The following is a 22,259-nucleotide window of genomic DNA, read 5'->3' as shown; positions in this document are numbered from 1 at the left end:
TCATTTGTAAAATTTATTAAGAATGGAGTTCAGTTTTCTATTTTTCATATTATTATTTAATAATGAATAAATACTAGAAATATAAAATAAAATGAAATCTAGTAAGTGTAATAATAATAATGTAATAAATATAATAAATTTCATGTTGGATCTACAACTATCATTTACGCCTTAAATTGTTTTCAGTCCTCTTCCCTTATCCTTCCAATCAGAGTAAAGCTTTTTTATGGAGTTAGATTCTTCTAGTTTCATTCAGCTCCTTAATTTTTTTTTTCAATTTACAGTAGTAGTAAAATACTGAATGTCTGGATAGCATGTATGCTTTTGCCATATTTGTAATATATGAATTGAGCTAAGTTTTTACAATATCCTTGCTAAATCCTCCAAAGGACTATTTCTTCATTTCCTTGTTAAGCTGCCAACCTTTTTCCTCCTGAAGAATTTGCAATACTTAGAAAACATCAATAGTACTTACTGCACTTTGTATTGTAACCAGAGGGTGGTCTTAACCTCAGGTTTTACCCCTGGGAAGTCTGTGCAGTGCCTTTCAGTCATGTAAAATGCACACACACTTGTTTAATCCAAATTTCACTTCAAAATGGTTTGAACAAATACTGTTTTTCTCTGGTATTTCTCCAGTTTAATCTTAGTCTCACTCTCTTTCTTTCTTGGTTTACTCACTGAGGTAGGTTATGCACACAACCCACACATAGAGGAGGCCTCCCCTTTTCAGTCACTTCATCAAGTCTTAGCTTTGGAGACCACCAGTTTTGGAGCCAGGGGCTGTAGTTAAGGGTAAAGGGTCTGAAAGGGTTTTTTTGGATGTTCTTCACTCTTGTCTCTCTCTATTTTACTGCTGTGTTTGGGTGTAATACATACTTTTCCCTGTGACTGTCATAAAAAAATCACCACCAATGTTTTCATTGCTCTTTCACTCTCATCATCAAGTAGTATGACAAACTATTATCTTTTTTCATGATCTGCCAATCATACATGAGGGGCTTTATCTTCTTATAAGCAATCATCATTACAATGATGCTTAGAATTAACATTTCTTTGCTTCTGTACTGCTTCTCTTACATCTTCTATGATCTTCAAAGGAAACTTCTTTTGCTTTAATTTGCCTGACAGCTGTCCTCTTATGATTCAACCAAGGAGATTTGAGTTTGTACAGAGGATGTGCTGTTGGATCTACTTTTTAATTCTGTATTTCTTGTAGATGCATTCTGAGCTCAGTAAATGTAGATAATGCCTCTTTGTGGGGTTATCAAGTTTTCTAAGGCTCTGTACATCCTGATCTGTGAATTACACTTCATTTTGGCCAATCATACCACTGTATTTACATGCTTTTTCTTCAGTCCGCGTTACTGATGGATGAGATGGTACTTTTCCACAGAAACATCCAAAAATTGTTCTTTGTTTCTGTAACATGATAGTCATTCCTTTGCTCTGACCATCCAGAGAATATCCTCTGTTCATTTTCCAAGGGTTTGTTATTGCTAATAATGTATTCCTCTGTATATCTCCTTGGCTGTCAGCTGCACTACAACTTCAGATTTTACTTCTGCAGTGTTATGAGGTTTGGTGTTGTTTCTTCCAGTGCCTGATTTTTCAATATTTCTTTCTTCAGTTTGCCTAGTGAATTTACCCTTTGTCTCTTCCTCTACATTTTAGAACTTGTCTCATTCTCTGCATCTTAGAACTTGATTTGGTGTTTACAAATTGTTTCTCTGTTATAGGGGAATTTCCCTTCTCTGCAATTAGTGCCCAGTTCCACATCTTTTTTGTTGCTTATGTGCCAGGAGTGTGGCCACATCTACATAATAACCAAAAAAAAAAAAATATATATCAAATGTATTTCTCATCTGAACTGTCACTGTTATTCTGGAGCCTCTTAGAAAGCATGGATATGGCTAGAGTGACCTGTAAAGAGGGCTAAATTTTTAAATGGAAGTTTGTATAAACTGAAAAATGCCCCAAACCCAAATGTCTAAAATACAAAAATAAAAAAAAAATATTATGCTCACTAACATATAACCAAGAATTTCATTAATCAGAGCAGAAAAGAAGGTAGAGTTTAGATATTCTCTGAGGGAAGAAGCAATGGAGTTTGGCAGGAGCTACAATATGGCAAATGAAATTATACTTGCAAGCATGAGGAGTGAAATGGATTATGTAATTACTTCCTGAGACATTTGGGAAAAAAAGGGCATGAGATGAGTTCAGTTGTTTGTCAATTTGAATCAACATTTGGTCATTCCGGACATTGTTACATACTAGATCATTTTAACAGATTTGAAACAAATAAAACCAATATCCTAAATTGTAAGAGAGTGAGGGAATATGTCAGAAAAAGAGTTTATATGCGTGCCTCATTGGAAAAGAGCAGTAGAAAGAGAAACATTCATCAGTCCCAGCAGTGCAGCTTGGGTTTGCTTTTAGAATAATATTGTGCTCCAGTAAGGCCATGACATGTTAGTCTTTGAAAAGCTAGGTATAAAGATACTATCAGTGGAGAAAATAAAAAATTTTGGGAACAATGAAGGGAATTAAAAGCAAATTCTCTTCAGGGAAAGTGGCAGGTGCCTTTGCTACCTTAGAGAAGTTCTTGTGGCTCCCTTTAGAATATGTGGAGTGAATTTGCACAGAGTTACAACCCCAACAGACTGGGTTAGGGACAGATGGTACCAAAACCAATTATTTGCTGACGTTCAGAGCTCAGGATTGTATTTTCTCTTGATACATTGTGAATCCAGAGAAATTTCCGGCTGTCACAGAAAGGCCTTCATTTCTCAGTTGTTAGCCTTTGGCAATGATTTCGGTCTCAACAACTTTCAAAACAGGGCGACCATTTTACCCCATGATATACGCTTCCTCTTTTGTTGTTCTTGTAATGCTTCTCACCAGTCAAGTAACTTACCCAAAAGAGTAGAAACAAAGCGAGTAACCTTTGCATGCTTTCTCAGCCTGTGGTTTGGCACAGGTGATGGAAAAGTAAAATGAACCTTCCTCCTGACCTAAAACTGTCCTTGTTTTTCTCTAAGTAAGAATTCTGCTTTCATGACCCCATTTGCTTCTGGGTCTCACCTTGCAGGTTACAGAGAAATTAGTGGTAAAATGATTAGGTCCAGTCAGTCCCTGTGAGTGAAGACAGGTGCAAGAATAAATGTCAGCCTGTCACACAGAGAAGTTTACAATGAAAATGGTCCTTGCAGCTTGAAAAACAGCATTCTAGCGAACAGCAAGTAGCAGCGTTTTTTTCTTTAAATATTTTTTGTAGTACTAATTTAGCTGCAATTCCTCTAAGGCTATGGCTACATTAGCAAGCACTGCATGGAAATAGGAATTCGTCTGAGGACCCCGGGCCTTCATTAGATGTTTTACTGGGGAATTTGCCTTGGTCTAACTCTAGTCTTGGCTATAGGCTGAATGCATTAGTGGTTGAAGTACCTTAGAATCCCTGAAGCACATCTTTTGGGTTAGTTTAATTTGAAGCTAAGACCTTTGTGTGCCTGGAATCTAGTTTTCAGTGCAGGATTTTTGCTACAAAAAAAACCCAAATAAAAAATTTCAGGGTCTGAACTGAAACACTGACATAGAAGATTCTGTAATATGTCCCTGGTTTACTTATTACCACTATCAGATATGGTGGCCATCCAGCTCTAGAGCTTCCTCTATTTTCTTCATATTTCTCTGTCTGCCTCTTTGTGTACAACAAGGAAGAGGTCCTTGGCATCCCTTGAAAAGAGGTTTGGGTTGTCCATCTACAGAGTGATGGACTTCCCATTTCTGCTGACAAAGAATGTAGCAAGTAACTAAGTCTGATTGAAAATAATAGCATTTACTGAAAGCCATAGGCAGTCACTAGTACAGTAACTTGATCAATGATCATGGCATGAGTTCAGCAGCTACTTTTCTACTGATAATCTTATGAAGTATGTGGTGACAAAGAAACTGGTGACCTGAGGACAGTTAAGAAATATGCATAAAGGAATCTGACACAGTAGAGATATGCATTGCAAAATCATGCAAACAAAGCCATTAAGATAATGATTTTAGTAACTCCTTTCTTAAATCACATTGTTTTATGTTAGGTGATAGCTGTTTGCATAATGAAAAGGAGATGTTCTAAGTGGGCTTTATGGAATTAGTATATTAATCTCAGAAAGGCTATTTTGGTTAATGAGTTTTGTCTTTTGAGGTTTTTTTTTTCTGAGAGTCAGAATCCAACTCTTTATGTCATAATAAATACAGCACTGCATGTAAGTCATCTGATTGCTTGATAAGAATTCTAATACAAAACTAGTTAATCATACCTCAGAGCTTGTGTTTCAAAGAGCCTTTGCAGCAAGATTTCCAAGAAATGCACTATGTTATATCCAGTAAATCTCACCACAGATCAGGATTGATTTGTATACAATAAAGTAAGAAGTATGTAATTTTTTTCAATTTTGATATCTGGTTGTGCTTGGTGCTCCAGACTGAATGCTGTGAGCATACCTAGGTTGGATTAGCAAATTTCTGCTTTATTGGTTGGCTTCATTATTCAAAACATTACAGGTGTTCTTGTAGGTACATGAAAGTAGATCAGAAGAATGTGTAAATTCTGAGAATTCACTAGCTAAGTTGTACTATTATCGGTGCAGTAACATTTTACAATCTCTACTTCATCTCCTCTTTGTAGATTCATAAATATCAATATTTTGGAAAATAACCCCTTTAACAATATCTTCCATACAAATTTTCCTCAAATGGGAGAAATTCTTCCTCTAAATGCTCCTCAAAAGGAACACATGCTTTGTAGACTAGAAATAAAAAGTGTGTTTCTTATTTAAAGGGTAACATGCACAGACTATATTCTGCATAGTTCCTTTCTTATTAGTGGCATGCACTAGATTTCTAAGTATTCTGAAAAAAATAAATCAAATGTTTTTCCTTTTTGTCAAGAGGGAGAATTACCAATTTATGTAAACTTTTCAGAAAGCAGAAGTTTTTCCTGGATTTTGTATTAAATAGCCAGAATACTTCATTGTGGGGGTTATCCAAAAACTTTATTGTCTCAGCTCTAGTCTTGTAATAGCTGATTTTAGTATTTTTTTCTCTTCCACAGGCAGAATGCATTAATTCAGTCTGTAAAATGTACTGTCACACTGCAAAGCATTAGCATAATTGGCTGGCACCTATTTCTTGGACATTCTGTCTGACAAACCCATGGGTCCTTGTGATTAAAATATGATGTATAACCTTGCTGATAGCTGTCTCCCAAGGAGGATAGCACAGAAAGTTGAGAAAGAGTATATTGGACTTGGAGTTGAAATTTAAGATTTGGAAATTGCCAAAGCACTTGCATATTTATACTAGTGATTGTAACTACTCAACTGCTGTATGATATTCGTCTTGCAGAAATTTTCTATTCAGTCTAATAATTAAATCTTTAGCAATGTTTATTATTTGTATAAAATGTATAGTATACATAATAATGTATACAATGAGATATATGAGCCATTGGCTTTCTGAAAGTGGGGAAAAACAGTCAAAAGTCTGAAAAATCAAGAATTCTGGTTCTGTGTGGTGTATGGGCACCATGATTTTTTCAGGTGCCATTAACCCCTCTCTCACTCACTGTTATGTACAGTGATCTTTGATATACATGGAACACGCAGTGCATGTCTGAAGCACAATCCATACACATCATTTGCAAAAGCGAGACAGGGAATGCTGTTGCTACTGTTACTATGTCATGTCCTTAACTAACATAGGCAACTGATTCCATTTTGAGAATATTCTCTGTTGCATTTCAGAGAAACTGTTGTCTTTAAAACCTAAAAAGGCCAAAGGCTCCTACTTGCAAAACGGTGCACATAATGGTGTAACAGATTTCTGCGGCATCTGTATTATTTCTGGCAATCTTGCCTCTCTAGTAATGTATCCATGAGCGTCTTGTCTCATGAACGACTCACAGGCTACTGAAATTAGCAGCTTTTACATATCATTGTGCTTGTTAAGTGGAACTCCATTTGTTGCATTATTTCAGCTCAGCAGGGCAAGAAAAGGTGAGAAAGTTCACCTAGTACAATTTGGAAATATGAAGAAGTTACCATCAAACATGCTTTTGTATAGCATGTGGGTTTTTTTATTATAAGATCTAAGACCCTGCAGCCTAACAAGGACAGAAGGAACTGCTGTGTCCCTTCAAAAAGAGGGAACTTTCCCTTCTTAGAATGATGGAGGAGCTCATTCTGGTAAGCTAATGAGTCACAGTGTGCTAAATCTTACAGTTGGCACAGGGCTTGAAGGGCCATCTGTTACTAAAAAGTTTCTTTTCTGAAAATGTTTTTGCTTTCAAAAATTATTGCATGGGAAACAGGAGATTAGATTTTATAATCATTGCACTATTCTTTTTAAGGTGAAAGCCCAGCTTCAAAAGATGGGAGCTACTCAGCCCATAAACATATTTCTCCGTCAAGAAATTGACCGCATGCAACTTGTTATATCCAGAGTTCGAACTACACTGACTGATCTCAAATTGGCTATTGATGGTAAGCTACAATATCAAAAATCATAATTAAGGTGCAATATTTATTGCTAGCAGTTGCTTATGCCATATGACTAAATAAATATTGCCCCTCCTTTCCTTCCTTTCTCTTTTGTTTCCTCCCTCCCTCAGTTTTTCTCTTTTTCTCTCTCTTTATCATATGACCACTAATTTTAGTCCCTAAAATCTCCTGATTACATCTCTAAGGACACTCCACCTAAATTTGTTCTGCATGCAGGCGCTCCAGTATTGCAGTTCATGTCCCTCAGCACTGCATCACTTCTGTGATCCTCTCTAGGATCCTACAGAGCTCAGAGGACCTGAATTGCGTGATTAGGTCCATGGGTCATGTACCAAAGTCATTTATGAAATGAAGCTGAGACATGATATAGAACAAGGTAGAAGTGTTGCTGCTAAGTAATTGAGAGACAGGGAACTCAGGAGTAAAGGTGATAAAGACTCTAATTTAAGGTGAAATTTGACATTTTTGTGAAACTGGTTATACCAAATGGCATGTCTCTAAATGGAAGCTGAAGTGAGTGGCAGTGTCAGTCAAAAGAGAGAGAGAGAGAGTTCTTCTTTTAGGCGTCACAGGAGACAGGCAACAGCACTCTATCTCTCAGAGACAGGAGTATTTGGCTGAAAGTGAGCAATGGTGAATGAAGTTAAAATAAACCAAGAGTAGAGGCAACTAGAAGCAGATGGAAAATTGGATCGGAAAAGGAGTGAGGAAAAAGAAGGGATAATGATGTTACCATCTGCTTTTTTTTTCACTTCCTATTTTGCTCATCTGCAAGAGTTGAAATACCCAGGAAGGAAAGCATACTGTTGGTCAGCCAAGCTTCTGAATTAACAATAAATTAAGATGAAGTAGGAATGGGTTGATTCCACTGGTTAAGATCTCGCCCAAGTCTGCTGTTCCCTAGCAGAGAGACAGAAAATATCTGAGACAGCAAACTGTCCTCACAGGGAGCAGGTCAGAATGCCTCAGAACTAGTCCCTTCTGACATAGCTGATGGCATTACTGTAATCTGTCTTACTGGTGTTTTCCAGTCTTTTGACAATGTCTTTCATGAGGGGAGATTTTTTTTAATTTGTGTTTTTATTACACAAGAATCAAAAGGGATTTTTTTCCTATCATTTGTATGATACACTAAGCCAACAATACGTGCTTCAGAAACCTCGTGCCTATAATCTGAATCTAGGAAAGAGGTTCATAAATGTGCCCAAGGCTAATAAGCTTTCATATCCTGTAATAACATAGGCAAAGATCAAGCTGGAAGAAACAATTGTCCTTTCTTCCTGAGCTGAAAGTTCCATTTTATGTGTGAATAGAGTCCCTTTTCAAGTAAATAAAAATAATATTTTCCATCCATGAAAGTGTTAATCTTTCCTTGATTGTGACAGATATATTTAAATTCTCAATGTGTATAATATTCTGCAGAGGGCTGGATGAGTAACATAATTTATTTGCACTTCACATTCAGTTCCACAGTGGGCACAGTCTTCTGCCAGATGTTTAATCAAGTTAATGCTGTAACTTTCATGCAGTTCTCTAAAACATAATTTCTTATGGACAGACAAGTTAAATATAGTGAAAAATTGCTCTGAAAACAAAATTGGATGTATAGTTAAAAATAACAATTAATGGCTTCTGGCATGTTTATGATATATCAAGTGCACATGGTGGACTGTTAAGTAGGGGATGGAAAGAACATTTAGGCACTCTACCTCAGCAAAAGGGAAAACCCCAAGCTGTCTCACACTAGATTCTCCCCCAAAACTAGTCAACTGCAATCTCAGGTCATCTGAGGTGCTTCTTTTTCTTTACAATGAGGTAAACTGATCTGCCTGCTCAAACAGGTCATGTGATTTTTTACATCTGCCCAGCTCATGTATCTGGCTTTGGCCTCGTGAATGTGTTAAGGTCCCAGCACCCACTTTTGGCAGACCTAAACTTTCAAATGAATTTTGTGTTTAAGAATATAGTGCGTCTTTAGCTTGTGTCATGTAGCTTTGTGAAAGGAAGTCTGAATATCTGATTCTCCAGTTTGGATGTGAATGGTCGGACCTTGTCGTTTTGATGTTGCTCACCAAGTTACATTTGAGGTAATGTAAATCCCTCCTCAGGGAGAGCCCATGTGCAGCTGAACATGAGGGATGTAGAAGGAATTAGCAGAGACAGTTTTGTCCCTCTGTCCCGAGGGCAGATTAAGCAGTGTTCAGCTTTTGGGATGGGTGAGGATGCTCAGCATGTGTCCAACATGTTTGTTGGCAAATATGCCCCAGAAGCTTTCGTCTCCACCAATAAACTGCTGCCCAGAGGGATACTTTTTCTGGATCAAGTTGTAGTAATTAAATTTTAGCTGCTCATTGTGCTCTCACTTATGTCCCAACCATTACTTCTGCTTTAATTACTTATTGATTGCCCAGAGTTTATTTCACAGTTAGCATAATACAGAGTTTCACCATAAATCAGAACACAGCAGTGATGGGTGTCCTCTCGAGTGCCCTAAATAGAAGCCATGTTCCAAACAGAGAAATTTTTTCAGAGACAAGGAGAAGTAAGACATGGGATCTGCACCAAAAATGCCACATCTTAATGGGTTATGAGCAGCAGATCTTGAGCCCTGTCAGAAGATGACCATTCCTTGTAGGGCAGTATCTGAGCTATTAAGTTCCTATGTACTTACTGCCTGCCTCTGGTGGTGTAGAGGCCTCTGGCACAGAATACTAATCCCTCACTCTTTATTGTAGAGTGGATGCTTCAAACCCCCTCTCCCACTAGTGAAGATAGTGTTTCTAAATGCAGTAAAACCTAATGACCCATCCAGTTATTCCTAGCCTCTTAGAGTTTGTTTGAGTTGAGTTTGTTTGAATGTGGTCTGTCTGTGAGATTTTGTGGGGTTGTCTTTATTTCTCCATGCACTGAATAAGAGTGGTAAGCATTTTTATGTGTCTTCTCTTGGTGAATGAAGTGAGAAGAGAGATTCTGTGGGAGTGTTTTCCATGAATGAAGTGGAGCATACTTGTAGTAGCGCTGAAAGTAGGTATCAAATCCTTGGCAATGGAAATAAGCACAGCTTTTAGTATGATTTCAATCCTGATTCTTTTTAACCCACTTAACATTGTGTTTAAGGGCTTCTTGTGAAAGAAACAAATGCTTAACTCATTTGCTTATATCTAGATTCTACTTTGGTCATAAAACTGCATCCACTTGGTCCTGGTTTCTGGTACCTTACAGCTTTGTGTTTTCAAACTAATCCTTTGGAATCGTCTAAACTGCCTACTTCATGAACAAGTGAAGAACATCTGAGAAACCTTTTATTTTTTTATCTTTTCATGTCATATATGAGCCACATGATCACTGCTGTATATACAGTATTTGCAGAGTTAGGAGAGAGCAGTCCTTTTCTGGAAAAACAGCAGTTCTATGGTGATGTAGTTCTACACACGTTACAGGAGTTGTGTAGGATTTTTATGTCACCTACACAAACTTGTGTGTTAAGCCCAAGGTAAAGATTTGCTACTTTTTTCCAACTCAGAATACCATGAAGTTGAAAGTAGTGTTTGTATCCTGATACTGCAAGGAATTTCTGTTCATTGTATGTAGCACCTTATAAGAGGGATATAAATGAGGTCCAAAAGAGTCAAAAGAGGTAGCTGGTAATTTATTTTAACCTACATGGTGAAAAAGTGAAGCTCGGGAAACTAGTCTTGCCAGAGTGCACAGCAAAGGTAATTTCCCATGAAAGGGAGAAGTATGGACTGATTCCCCCTGTCTGGCTAAGTTCTATTTTGACTTGTAATGGTGTAAGACTGCTAATACTAACAAAGTTTTAGTTTGGCTTGCTGACAGTGGTAATAGAATTTTGGACTGAAAGATCTTGGGCTCTTGCCTTACTAAGTTCTACTCTGTGTGTGTGTGTGTGAGGCTTGTAGGGATCATCACTTTTGGATGAGGATTTTATTTGAAAGTGATTAAGAGCACTCAGTAAAGACAGTAATGGAATATAACAATGGGGACATCATTTGAGGAATAGAAGGGATGATTCTAGTATGTGTTGTGGTGTAGTTACTCTTGGCTCAGCACCTCTCATCCATTACTTCTCATCCTTATAAGAATGCCAGAATCCCTCCTGTTGTCTTTCACAGTGTGGCACATCATTTCTGAACTTCTTAATAGGTATTACATATGCTTGCCATGACGCTGGCCAGGACAACTGTTTAGAAACACACACTGCACGTTAAGGACAAACTGCAGAATAGAGTTTATCTGCCTGTTGTATTACTCTAGCTCAGGGTAGTGATTTGTATTACCTTTTTTGTAGAGTTGTGTGTGGATTTTCATCTTCAAATTACTGCTTTAAAATTTTTATTTTCAATCCTTTGATGGAAAGGACTCTTCAGCCAAGAACATTTAGTTCGGGAGCTGGTAAATTTTCAGAACAATTTGCAAGGTTACTTTCAAATTGCCATCTTTCTGACTGAAGGATTTAGCTATTGAGGAGAATCTAGGAATTTTGTGCTTTTCTATGTGAAAAATTGCATGCTACTCAAGTTTCTTAGTCCCTCTCATGTCTCCTGACTTGAAGAATTAAATCAGAGGATTCTGCACCAGAAAAGAAAGATGGGAAACAAAGAGAAAACAGAACAGGGGCGGAGGTTAGATGCAGGTGGAGAGAATACCAGTCTGCAAGTAAAACATGGAGAGAGTGTTGTGCATGGCAGGTCTTGGCTGCCTGTTTTACTCTTCCTCTTCTGGAGAGCTGGGGCAAAAGAAAGCAGTAAACTGTTGAGAGGCCTTGGGATTAAAACAGCGTGGTGACGTTAAATGAGCTTCCGAGAACTTCCCAGGAATCACCTCCAAATGCTGAAGTGCCCAAGCACTGCAAATGAAGAGAGAGGAAAATACCCAAAGAACTGCCTGAAGCAAAGAAGTTGACTTCTATCAGTGCAGCAGTGGTGGTCACAGAGCTGGCAGAACCATACTAAAGCTTGCAAAAAAAAAAAAAAAAATTAGGTATAGGAAAATATACATTAGCTTTTATACCTTGAGCCTTTCTGTGGAATAATAAGAAAAGCTTTGGAGAAAACACAGGCGAGTGTTAGCTGTTGCCATAAGGCAGAAAGAGAGGAAACCTTAGGAAGTTATAAACAAGTCGGTATTTTCTTTTCAACATGTTCAGCAAAGAAGGGGGAGTTGGAGCTTGGTGGTGGAGGCAAGGTGTGACTGCTTCAAGAACAAAGCAGGTTTTTTGGGTGGTAAACTTGGGTGGGAATTAAAGTGTGAAAAAGTCAGCTTCTGGGTTTGCAACTGGGACAGTCAATTGATGCTTTCACTGAGCTTTTTTCTTTATGTGCTGTTCAGGCTAGCTTAACAGGCTCATTTTCTAGCAAGTATTGTTCTCCAGGGCTAGTCTCCAATTTTATTATAATGATATCAGCTACTGGCAAACTGTACTTGATGGAGAAAGTAACTTTTTCTCATGTCATTTGTATCCTACATAATTATTCTTGTTATTTTTGATTTACATCTGTGCCTGTGGGAAGAGAATCAGTCAGTGGACTGAGGCTTTTTTTGGTTCATGCTGGAATTTAAGATCCTTCCTTTGTTCCTAACTTTAGCTACTCATTTAAATGAGATATGTAAGTTTCCTAGTTCAGATAGACTCTCATAAATGTGAAATTCAAAACAGATCCAAATTTTACAAATTACACAGTTTTCAAGTTCAGTTTGTGGGAGGTATGGTAGTGAAAAGGGTCAACTCCAAGAAATAATAAAAGCTCCTGATGTGTCTATTCAAAACATTATATCTATTGAATGAATCACCCTAAAACCAGATCATTTTAAAAGAACAGACTATTTACTTTAATTATGAATAAAATTAGTTATCCTCAGAACTGAAAAGCTTTATTTGGGTTATTCACCACTCAGCAGTTGGATAGATTTAGATGTGATTTAGAAGGGGGATGGTATAAATTTTGGGCAATCAAAAAGGGGAATCCTAATTTCTGAACTCTGTATGCTGTGCAAACAATATGGTTACAGGGGATATTATTTTTGGAGTATGGAAATGCCCTAATGTCTTTAACTGACCTGACCCTTCATCAGTCATTTTCAGATGGGCTTTATTCCATTCAAGAAAGGGACTATCGTGGAGTAAGCCCCAAAATAACAAAGTTATAAACAGTTGACCTGTCTGATTCATAGAACATTAGAGCCTGTCATGTTAGGTTCATAGGACATTCAGTCTCTTCATATAGTACAGTGCTCTGAGGTTCTCAGAAATTAAATATGAGAAGCCTATGGCACTGTACTACTCATTCAATTTATCAAAGATAGTTTTTCAAACAGCTGTATCACTTCTTTCCTGAAAGATGGCATGATTTTTCTCCTATGGTACTGATTTTATTTCTGACAATTATTTTATTTTGTTAATTATTTTTATTTTTATCAGAGTATTTTGGCTGCAGGAATGCATGCCAACACCCACAGATGCCATTTAGTGCTGAAATTCAAGCACTGTATGCCTACTGCCAGAGATGACACCCACTCACTAGGAATATTTATGCAGCTATATGGGCACGGCCAGAGCTGCGAACATACCTCATCCTCAAGAACACTCTGCCTTAACATTCTCAACAGCTGCTCTGAGTCATAGCAGGCAGGCATCCTAAGGGATTTCACAATGCTTCAGGGCAGAGACTGGTTGTATCTCCCTATCTGAAAAGCTCCAGCCTGCCCAGAAGAATAGAGAAGGAAAGGAGAAAGTTGAATATATCAGCCTGAAAACAAGGAATAACCAGAGATGAAAGAGTTCTTTCTTTCTCAGTTCTATGGTAGTGATCCCCAGGGCTAAAACAAGATGCTCTTCACTTGTTTTGTGCCCTCAGTACGGTTCCTATGAAGTTGAAACCAACATGCATTGCAAGACTTCTTTTCCCACATTTTCTGTCTCTAAAAGGTGAATAAAGTGTATGGTGTAATATTATGTTTTTCTAAGGAAAGAGGAGAAGACGTGGAGTGGCTTCTTTCTTAAATGTTGGTTCTCTTGGTTATATGTATAAGACAAGATTAATACCCAAAGAGAAGGTTTATTAATTGTGTTCTAAAAGTCTCTTAGCTACTGCAGAACGTGATTCTGAGCCTGACTACAAATCAATTGCAGAGAACGCAGGATAGGGAGTATTTTTTAATATTTACTGTTTTGTAAAAGTAATGGTTTTCTCAAAGACTTTGTTGCACTAAAAGAGGTGCATACAAATGGAGGCAGATCATTCATTATCTGCTAGAAGAAATCAAAGTCTTTTTGCCATTTATGTATCATAGAAAGCACTAGATTTGCACACACTGCTATAGGAGTGTTTATGTTTTAGCTCTGTTCTTCAAAATTAAGCTGGTGTTTGGTTTCTGGATACACTTTTCCTTCTCCTCAACTGAAGCCCTGTCATCCTCAGTGGAAGGAAGGGATTTGAAATGCTTTCTTATTACAGGCCACATTTCCTTATAGGTATGTCTGGATGGACCACTGCAGTTCTTTGCAGTCACCCAGACCACCTCCCTTTCCTTTACATGTTCTGTGGTGGAAGCCACCTAATTCTGTTTGGTATCTTATGTTGTCCTTGTGGCAATTACAGCAGCTGTGTGTGTGGTGATATATTGTACTTTGGTATTACATGAATATTTAATCAAAGTTGGGGCTACCAGACCAGTTTCTATAACAGAATAATAGAACCAGTTTCTGGAACAGAGAGGTCATCCTGAGGCATGGCAGTGTGCCAGATCTCAGTACCATTGAGAATACATAAGATGTGGGAACTTCTAGCACACGGAGTGGTGAGAGTCACTGAAAAATCACTGTCTTAGTAAATGCCAGCATTTTAGTGGAGAGAGCAGTACTATGCATGGAATATATGAGTATGCACCGCCACTGCCAAAAAAAAAAAAAAAAAATCCTGCCTCTAGCTTTATTCTACCTACTGCTTTCCCACTGAGAATCTTGATAATGGAAATGTACAAAGTTATCATTAATAATAGCGAATTTCATGAATATAATCACTGCCAGTACATGCTTAGGATATAGATGAGTTACACAGTGTATCTCTATCATTGATCGTGCATGTAGGATCCATTAAAATTTAGAAAAAAAGTTTTCAATGATTAATCACATTCCAAACACACTGTGAATATAATGAATATAAATAATGTGTATGAAGGAGAAGTTGTTTAAGAAACATATCTTTGTTTCTGATCAAAACAACAGAAGAGATATCATTTATCTTATTGCCTTTAGCTTTGAAACAAGTCTTATAATTTTGAACAAATTAACTACAAACTGATAAGACTACAGTGCTACAGGTGTGCAATTAAGGCACAAAAAAAGAGGGTTTATGAGACTCGGAATGTTATTTGGAAGTTTTAATTGCCTTTGCAAGCTAGGGGAAAGTTCATTCTGAACATTTTGCTTATCTTCTAGGAAGCATAATTATGTCAGAAGAATTGCAAGATGCTTTAGATAATATTTATGATGCTAGAATTCCAAAACTGTGGTTTAGGATTTCCTGGGAGTCAACTACTTTAGGATTTTGGTTTACTGATCTTCTTGAGAGAAACCAGCAGTTCAGCATCTGGCTGCAGGATGGCCGTCCAAACCAGTTCTGGATGACAGGATTCTTTAATCCACAGGTAAGATTGCCATGTTGACCTTTATAACTTCTGAGTAACAGAATTAGACCTTGGGAGGACTTCAAGCTGACTTAATATTGACTATATGAAGGGTAATCTATATTAATTTTTTAGCATAAATATAGGATAAATTATCTTCAGTATCTACTGAAGAAATTTTTGCTAGAACAAAATAATGCTACTGAAATGATGAAATGTATCTTTGGCTGCTTTAATCATGAGGAAATTGGGTAAATACATGCTTTCACATTTCAACTTAATCTTCCTTTTTTTACCTCTTCTGTTACCATGATCTGTTTTTTATTTTTTGCATGAAAATCCCTCTGAGTACAAAACAAGATAAGTTCCAGAACTCTGACATAGGAAGAAGAGATTTGGACTTGGTTCTCAATCCTTGCAAATCAGTTCCTTGAAATGGAAGGTTTGTTATTCATACCACCCCAGAATTGTGCCAGACATGGTCTGCAGAGACATATAAAAAATACAGCCTCTTGTCTGCACCATCTAAAATAAAAACCTGGCCTGAAATGAAACACAGAAAAAGGAACAGCTGAGAGCAGAGTTAAAAAAGTAAAGTATACATACCTAGATGATGGTGTAGTTTCTCTGCAGAGCTATCCACATCCATTAAAGCTTTTTATGATTCACAGATGTTTGTGGGAAGTGTGAGTTGTGGAAATGAGTCATTGTGAGAGTATCCAGCCAACAGGTTTCTATGAAGCCTCAGGAAAGAACTATTTTAAAGACCTATTTTAATCTCAGTACTTGTTAGCAATGCAAAAGCTAGCTGAAACAGCTGCCTAGAATAGAGAAAGCAACAGTGGCAAATATTCTCTAGGACTACTGCTGGGAAATATCCATCTATCATCTATCCTGTGTGTGTCAGCTGTCTGCCGGTACAACTTTATAGCATGGAAGGGGGTTCACAGAATCCCCGAGCAAAGGGTTCTCAAGTGCGAGGGAGAGGAGTAGGAGTTCTAATAAAATGCTTGTGCTTCCATACTTGGTTTGCTAGCAACCCACTGATGGCAGCATTCTAAAATACTTCAAAGTAACTTTTGCAATGATCAGGCTGGATGCAACAATAACAGGCTTTTGGCTTTGTTGGTGTTTGCTTTTGCACTACAGATGAGCAAGAGCTGATACAGATTTTGTACTGGACATTTTAGCTGGCTTTTTTGTGCTCTGGGGTTCTGAAATTTTGCCAGCCCAAATTGGGCATCCTACATTTTTTTGGATCCATATAGCTGGATTTCTGAAAAGAGCTGCCAAATAATCAGTGTAAAATGTCCCCAAACAAATTGTGATTTAATAGACCATAGTAAATGAGAAAGCCTCTAGAAATACAAAAATTACACACTTCATAACCCCTAGTTCTTTAAGTCCCTAAATACATTGTGTGCAGAGATTAAAAAATTTATTTGCGCTGACAATCACAAGCTTAAGAATCAGACAGTTATTGTTGCAGTCACCACTTTCTGTAACCCAGCCTGTGTGAGTGGCTCATTCTAAAAGCAATTCACCTGAGCAAAGACTCATTTTCTTTTTAATTAACTGTTATTTTGTTAATAGTCATATTGCTGTGTTTAAAATCAGTATTTCATATGTTAAGAAAATTGATTTTCGTCTTCTCAAACAAGCTGAGGTGGTGAGGTGTTAGTGCTGCAGTTCTAATGGCTTGTTTGTAATACCTGAGAAGTTGTCAGAAAAATCCTTTCATTTGTGAGATGAAATGCAGCTCCTAAGTCGTTTGTCTGCTTGCATATATCTCACTGTTTGCTTTACAGTCAATGGATAAATGCCATGGATAACACAGGGCAATAAAGTAGATTTATAGCACTGGGAAAACGAGGCATTCTGGCAATAAAAAATAATATAGGACCAGTCTCTTGGACTGTTTATTCACTAGGATAAATTCAGTAATTTCACAGAAGTTAATCTTTATTTTTAGTGATACAAATGAGGGCTGGCTCAGACTTCTATGTATAAGAAACCTGATTCCCCTTGTGTGTCTGCATGGGGCCAAGATAACTGGGGTGAACAAAACAAGAAATGCCATGAATTTTCTTCCCTCCTGGAAGTTAATCTGATATTACTGGAGTTTTTCATCAAAAATTTGACATTAGGCATTTCTCATTTCTACCTCCCAATTTCCATTTTGTGGCTGACACTGTTTTATTGTTTCCTTGTTTGCATCTCTGTATCCAGTTCCTGTCACTTGTCCTATATATATATTTTAAGCACTATGAGGCAAAACTGTCTTTCTGGTTGTGTAGTACTCAGCATAATGAACCCTCAACCTACTTTTACGACCCTTAGATGCCAAAGCAATGCGGATACTAATCCGAATATGAAGTACAATACCTCCATTCCTCAGTGCCCACTTAGTTCTAGCAAACCTACCATAATTTGCTCAGTATTTGCAAAGTGAATAACAAACAAGGAACCTCCATAGTAAGGTAAAGGAGAAAATATGATTGTGAGAGCAATAGACTTAACTGATTTCCATATTTTTTGTCACAGCCTCCATGGGTGCCTGCTTTTCCGTCACTAGAAGGTTCAGAGTTAGTTCGCATGAGTTGTTTAAAGGCCAAAGGACAAAGCTTTAGCAGGCTTCAGTGAGCTGGACAGGGAGAAATTCAGGAAAAGGCAAACACACATATACAAAAAACCCCCCAGAACCCTAACCAACCAACCAACCATAAACAACCAAACCAAACAAACAAAGGATTAAAGGATTACCAGAAATTGAAGCAAATATCATGGCAAGTGGTTCATTATGTCCCTGACAGAGGGTTTTGGGGTGAGCCAAGCCCTCAGCTGTACAGTGGCACCTCAAGCTACTTGATTCTGTCTTGCTCTTTGTTGTGCCATTCACCCACTCTGGGACACCCAGCTGGGCCTCCAGCTCACAGCTGCAGTCTTCAAACGCTGTCTAGGATTCATTCAAATGAGCAGATAAGCATTAAAAGTCCCACTGCAGAAAGTGTATAGGTCCTGCCATGTCTGTAGGAATAATCTGCTATCTAAACCTTATCCCTGAAGACAAGTCACAGTTCTGAGCTTACTTTTATTCCAGTGTTTCCATGGTGCCTTTGAACTGATTCCCTTAATACAGTCATTGCTCTGTCCTCTTCAGGCTCTTCTTTCTTTAATATTTCAGTTTATCTGGGATCCAGTCGCCCTCTGGGGCTTTATGGCAGTGAACACTCCATGTATTTTAAACTATTGGTTCTAGCATGTTTCTACAAATTAAAATTCCACAAATTACTGCAAGGATTCTGCTTTCATTTAATGGTATTTCTGATAGAAGAATTTGGCCTTTAATCCTGTGTCCCTCAGCTATACGCTGGAGTTCTCATCTACTTCAAACGCAATTACAATTATCTGTGCTATCACAGAAGCTCTTTAAAACACTTGTCCTGGGGTCTCTGGTATTATATTAATGAGAAACAACCAATGTAAGTTAACAGAAATACCTGAGTTCGTGAAAGTCATCTCACATTCTCATAACTTAAAGGGTATTGCATGGCTACAAAGTGCTTGGAGCACTCCAGTCCTATCAGCCAGAGGTTGGCCCCTGGGTTCAGTAGACAGTTTGCCAATGTTCCCACATCTGACTTCTTTCCATTCATTTGGCCCTAACGGTAGGCCAACAGAGCACCCTCTACTGTGAATATTGAAGAAAAATAAAAACTTTTTCAATTCCCTCATTGCTCCTGATTTCTTCCTAGTGGAGCTGTTGGCTCATTAATTCTCACCTTTGTGTGTTCCTCATGTGTATTCCTATGTTGTTGCAGTAGATAAAGACTTTTCACTGAGCACAATGTCAGAGGCATTTCAGTATTTAATGGCATGATTCTAGCTGGTATTTCCTTTGTGTTCTTATTTGTTGACTGAAAAGCATTTTTTACAATGTCAGTATAAGAAAAGGTGAATAATATAGCCAGTGTTAGAGGAATTAGAAATTACCTGTGTTTGGAATCTCTCAAAACACATTAATCTGGCAGCCCTATGAACCTCTCTCCATCTGGTTGGTTGTAAAAAAGGCATGTGAGGTGAGTTATACAGGCACTTCTGATATGTTAAATAAGCCAACGTGGGGGCTTCTTAGCACCAACGTGTGCAATGTTGTGTGCATACCAATTATGTATGGATGCATGGTGCTGAGAAAATACAGAAAACCATTGGATTTACACTACCAAATTTGTTGTATATGCACATGAAATTCTGTGGGATGAGCTTTCATACAGCTGATGTCACATCGGGAAAAAAATGTTGTAAATTGTTTAAATTCAAGGCTTTTTAAAAAATCCTCTTGTCATATTCCTGTGTATCTCCTTAGGGATTCCTAACAGCCATGAGGCAAGAGACAACTCGCATGAATTTAGCCAAAGGGTGGGAACTCGACAGTGTGGTTTTGTACAGTGAAGTGACCAAGATGATGAAAGAGGATGTTGTTGGCCCTCCTCCTGCTGACATCGGTGGGGTTTACATACACGGCCTGTTCCTCGAAGGGGCAGGCTGGGACCGCAGGAACAGTAAGCTGATCGAGTCAGCACCAAAGGTAAGGATCAAGTGAGTGTAACAGGCTGTGGCATAATGCAAGTGCTCAGGGAAAACCAGGAAGTATGCTGAGTGCCTGCAGCAGTGGTTTCACAACAGGTTTTAAGAGGGTAACCAACACTAGTGGCGCTGGGAAGAGGAAAGACTCTTTACCCACCAGCAGTGAACAGAAAGGCTTCTGTCAGAAAATTAATTTAGGATGCATAGCACTAGAGCAGACCAGATGCTGGGCTTCTTGGCTTCAGGGGCCCTAGCAGCACAGTTATGTTTGAATAAAATAGTGCAACCTGTAGTCAGTCTTCTTTTGACTGACCAAGGGAGACCTTATCTAAGCTTCCAAAGCCCTGGGCTGGATTTGATATGGAGGTCAGTGTTTTCTTGACTAGAAATCCCTAGTGTTTGTTTTATAATATGAGGAAGAGTATTAGTTCTGGGCTTATGCTCAGTTATCCATGCATTGAGTTACATTTCGCTGATGTGACTAAGCAGATTTAAAATCTAACTACGGAGTAATGATTAGATACTGTAGTCACGGTCCAGGGAAAATTGACGTTGTCTGCACTGGTACACTTTTTCCAAGTCAGTGCTAACTGTCCTGGAAGTGGAATTGAGGTAATTCCTGTCCATAGGTAAAACACTTCTGTGTCTGACTGAGAGAAAAGTTTTCCAAACCAAACCTTGCCAGGTGTAACTTCTGTTGCTGGGTTTGTCAAAAGACCCCTTCAAACATGGAGTTTACTTAAGTGCTCTGGAGTGTTCAGCAAGGTTCCATGTTGCTCTTGGATTTGGGTCTGTTTTATCCCCTGACAATGAATACTTTATCTTGGTGGAAGACCTGAGGGGATCTAGCTTGGATAAATACCCAAGAGGCACCTTGGATCTTAGAAGCTTCACTGTCAGCAGTGCAGAGGTAACAAGGAAGGTTGCTGGTTCCAGCTTGGCTTTTGTAGCTCCAGTCCTGCCATTCAGGAAAGAGGAGGTGGGGTAAGAATGGGAAACATCAGTGAAAGGGGCAAAGGAAGGGAAAAAAGACAATGGTTGCTGTCCCTCCTAGAACCACCATGCCATTTTTCCATCTGCCTCCACAGCATGCAGTTTTCCAGATTTCTACAGCTTTCCTTTGCTTCCACCAGACTTCCTGATGGCTGTCGTCCCTGAGCTGCCACAGGCTTAAAGTTAGTGTCAATGCAGTAGTGAGTGTAAGACTTGAGTTCTCACGTGTACGTCTGCTGAGGTGCTGGTGCTTTTGCTGAAGGCCATCACTGAATCTAGTTCTGGCATTTAGAATTCAGGCACCCTATTCTGCTTCTCTAATGCCGAGCCCTGTGTATGTTTTAACATTCTCAGGTGCTGTTCACAAGCCTTCCTGTAATCCATGTGTATGCTGTTAGCACAACAGCGCTGAATGACCCCAGGAAGCAACATGGAAATGTGTACTCCTGCCCTGTCTACAAAAAGCCTCGGAGAACAGACCTGACATACATTTTCTCTTTATATCTGAAAACAGTGCAGAATCCTGATCATTGGACTTTGAGGGGGGTTGCAGTGCTCTGCAGTTCGAAATAAGGACAGACAGCTATGAAAAAATGAACCATCAAGTAGGATTAAGCTGCAGCCAGTATGACTTGCATTGTTATTGTCAAAGTGGTGGCTACCTTCTCACAGGAGGGTGGGAATTAGCAGGTGACACATAGAGATTATTTTAGTTGCACATAGATCAGCTTACTCTGTTCACAGCAAAAATACTAAATTTATTTATCCTGGGAATATCAGAGGGAAAACAACTGCAGGTGTAAATTTGGCAACTGTTATAAAGCAAGTGAGAATATAATCACCTAACTTGCTCATAATGGAAGCACTATGTAAAAAAGTGCTTGTGATAGTGACAACTTCTCTGACATCTTATGGTGGTTCTTTTGTAGATGCTATCTTTCTTCTTAATACAAGAATTTTTCATAATATAATTATTTTCAAATTCAACTTTGTAGTTAAAATCTTATAATCCATAGCATTAGTAAAGCTGTAATGACAAGATAATTAAATGCATGGTAAAGCATTATGTTTATCTGCATATATTTCAATGCACAGTTCCTTTGATTTTGCATTTGTAAACTTGCTGGGTGGTTTTACTAATGGCTGCGACCATTTTCTTGAACAGTCCCTTTTTAATGTAAACAATCATAGAAACAGGAGTGTTTGTCTTTGCACAAGAAGTGCCCTTTGCCCCTATTAACTAATTTCTAAACTTATATCCACTTATAAGGAAGGTGTGCACACCCCCCCATTATTAGCAGGAAAAAACCACATCCGAACACCAGTTTGGCTCTGCTAGTGCTTGTTCCATTTGCATTAGTGCCTGAATCCTGCAAACTCAAACCTCTTAACTCCTTTTTGTTCTGTATTTTGCATCAGTTTAGTTTTAAAAAAAAGAAGACAACACACAGGCCACACTTCACCTGAAATGGTTGA

General features: G+C 38.3%; 1 protein-coding gene across 1 annotated transcript in view; it reads left to right on the top strand.

The window, feature by feature from the left end:
- Nucleotides 1-21,847, top strand: part of LOC125318546 (dynein axonemal heavy chain 5-like) — a 151,230-nt gene extending 129,383 nt beyond the window's left edge. The window contains exons 73-76 of the mRNA XM_048289429.1: nucleotides 6,407-6,539; nucleotides 15,016-15,224; nucleotides 19,570-19,791; nucleotides 21,138-21,847. Of these exons, the coding sequence (XP_048145386.1) occupies nucleotides 6,407-6,539; nucleotides 15,016-15,224; nucleotides 19,570-19,791; nucleotides 21,138-21,356 (783 nt within the window). The 3' untranslated portion in view covers nucleotides 21,357-21,847. The remainder of the gene's footprint in view (nucleotides 1-6,406; nucleotides 6,540-15,015; nucleotides 15,225-19,569; nucleotides 19,792-21,137) is intronic.
- The last annotated feature ends 412 nt before the right edge of the window (nucleotides 21,848-22,259 follow it).

The sequence above is a fragment of the Corvus hawaiiensis genome, chromosome 30 (assembly GCF_020740725.1).
Source record: "Corvus hawaiiensis isolate bCorHaw1 chromosome 30, bCorHaw1.pri.cur, whole genome shotgun sequence".
Taxonomy (NCBI): Eukaryota; Metazoa; Chordata; class Aves; order Passeriformes; family Corvidae; genus Corvus; species Corvus hawaiiensis.
The sequence above is the reverse complement of the archived record's forward strand: the minus strand, read 5'-3'. Positions and strand labels throughout refer to the sequence as shown.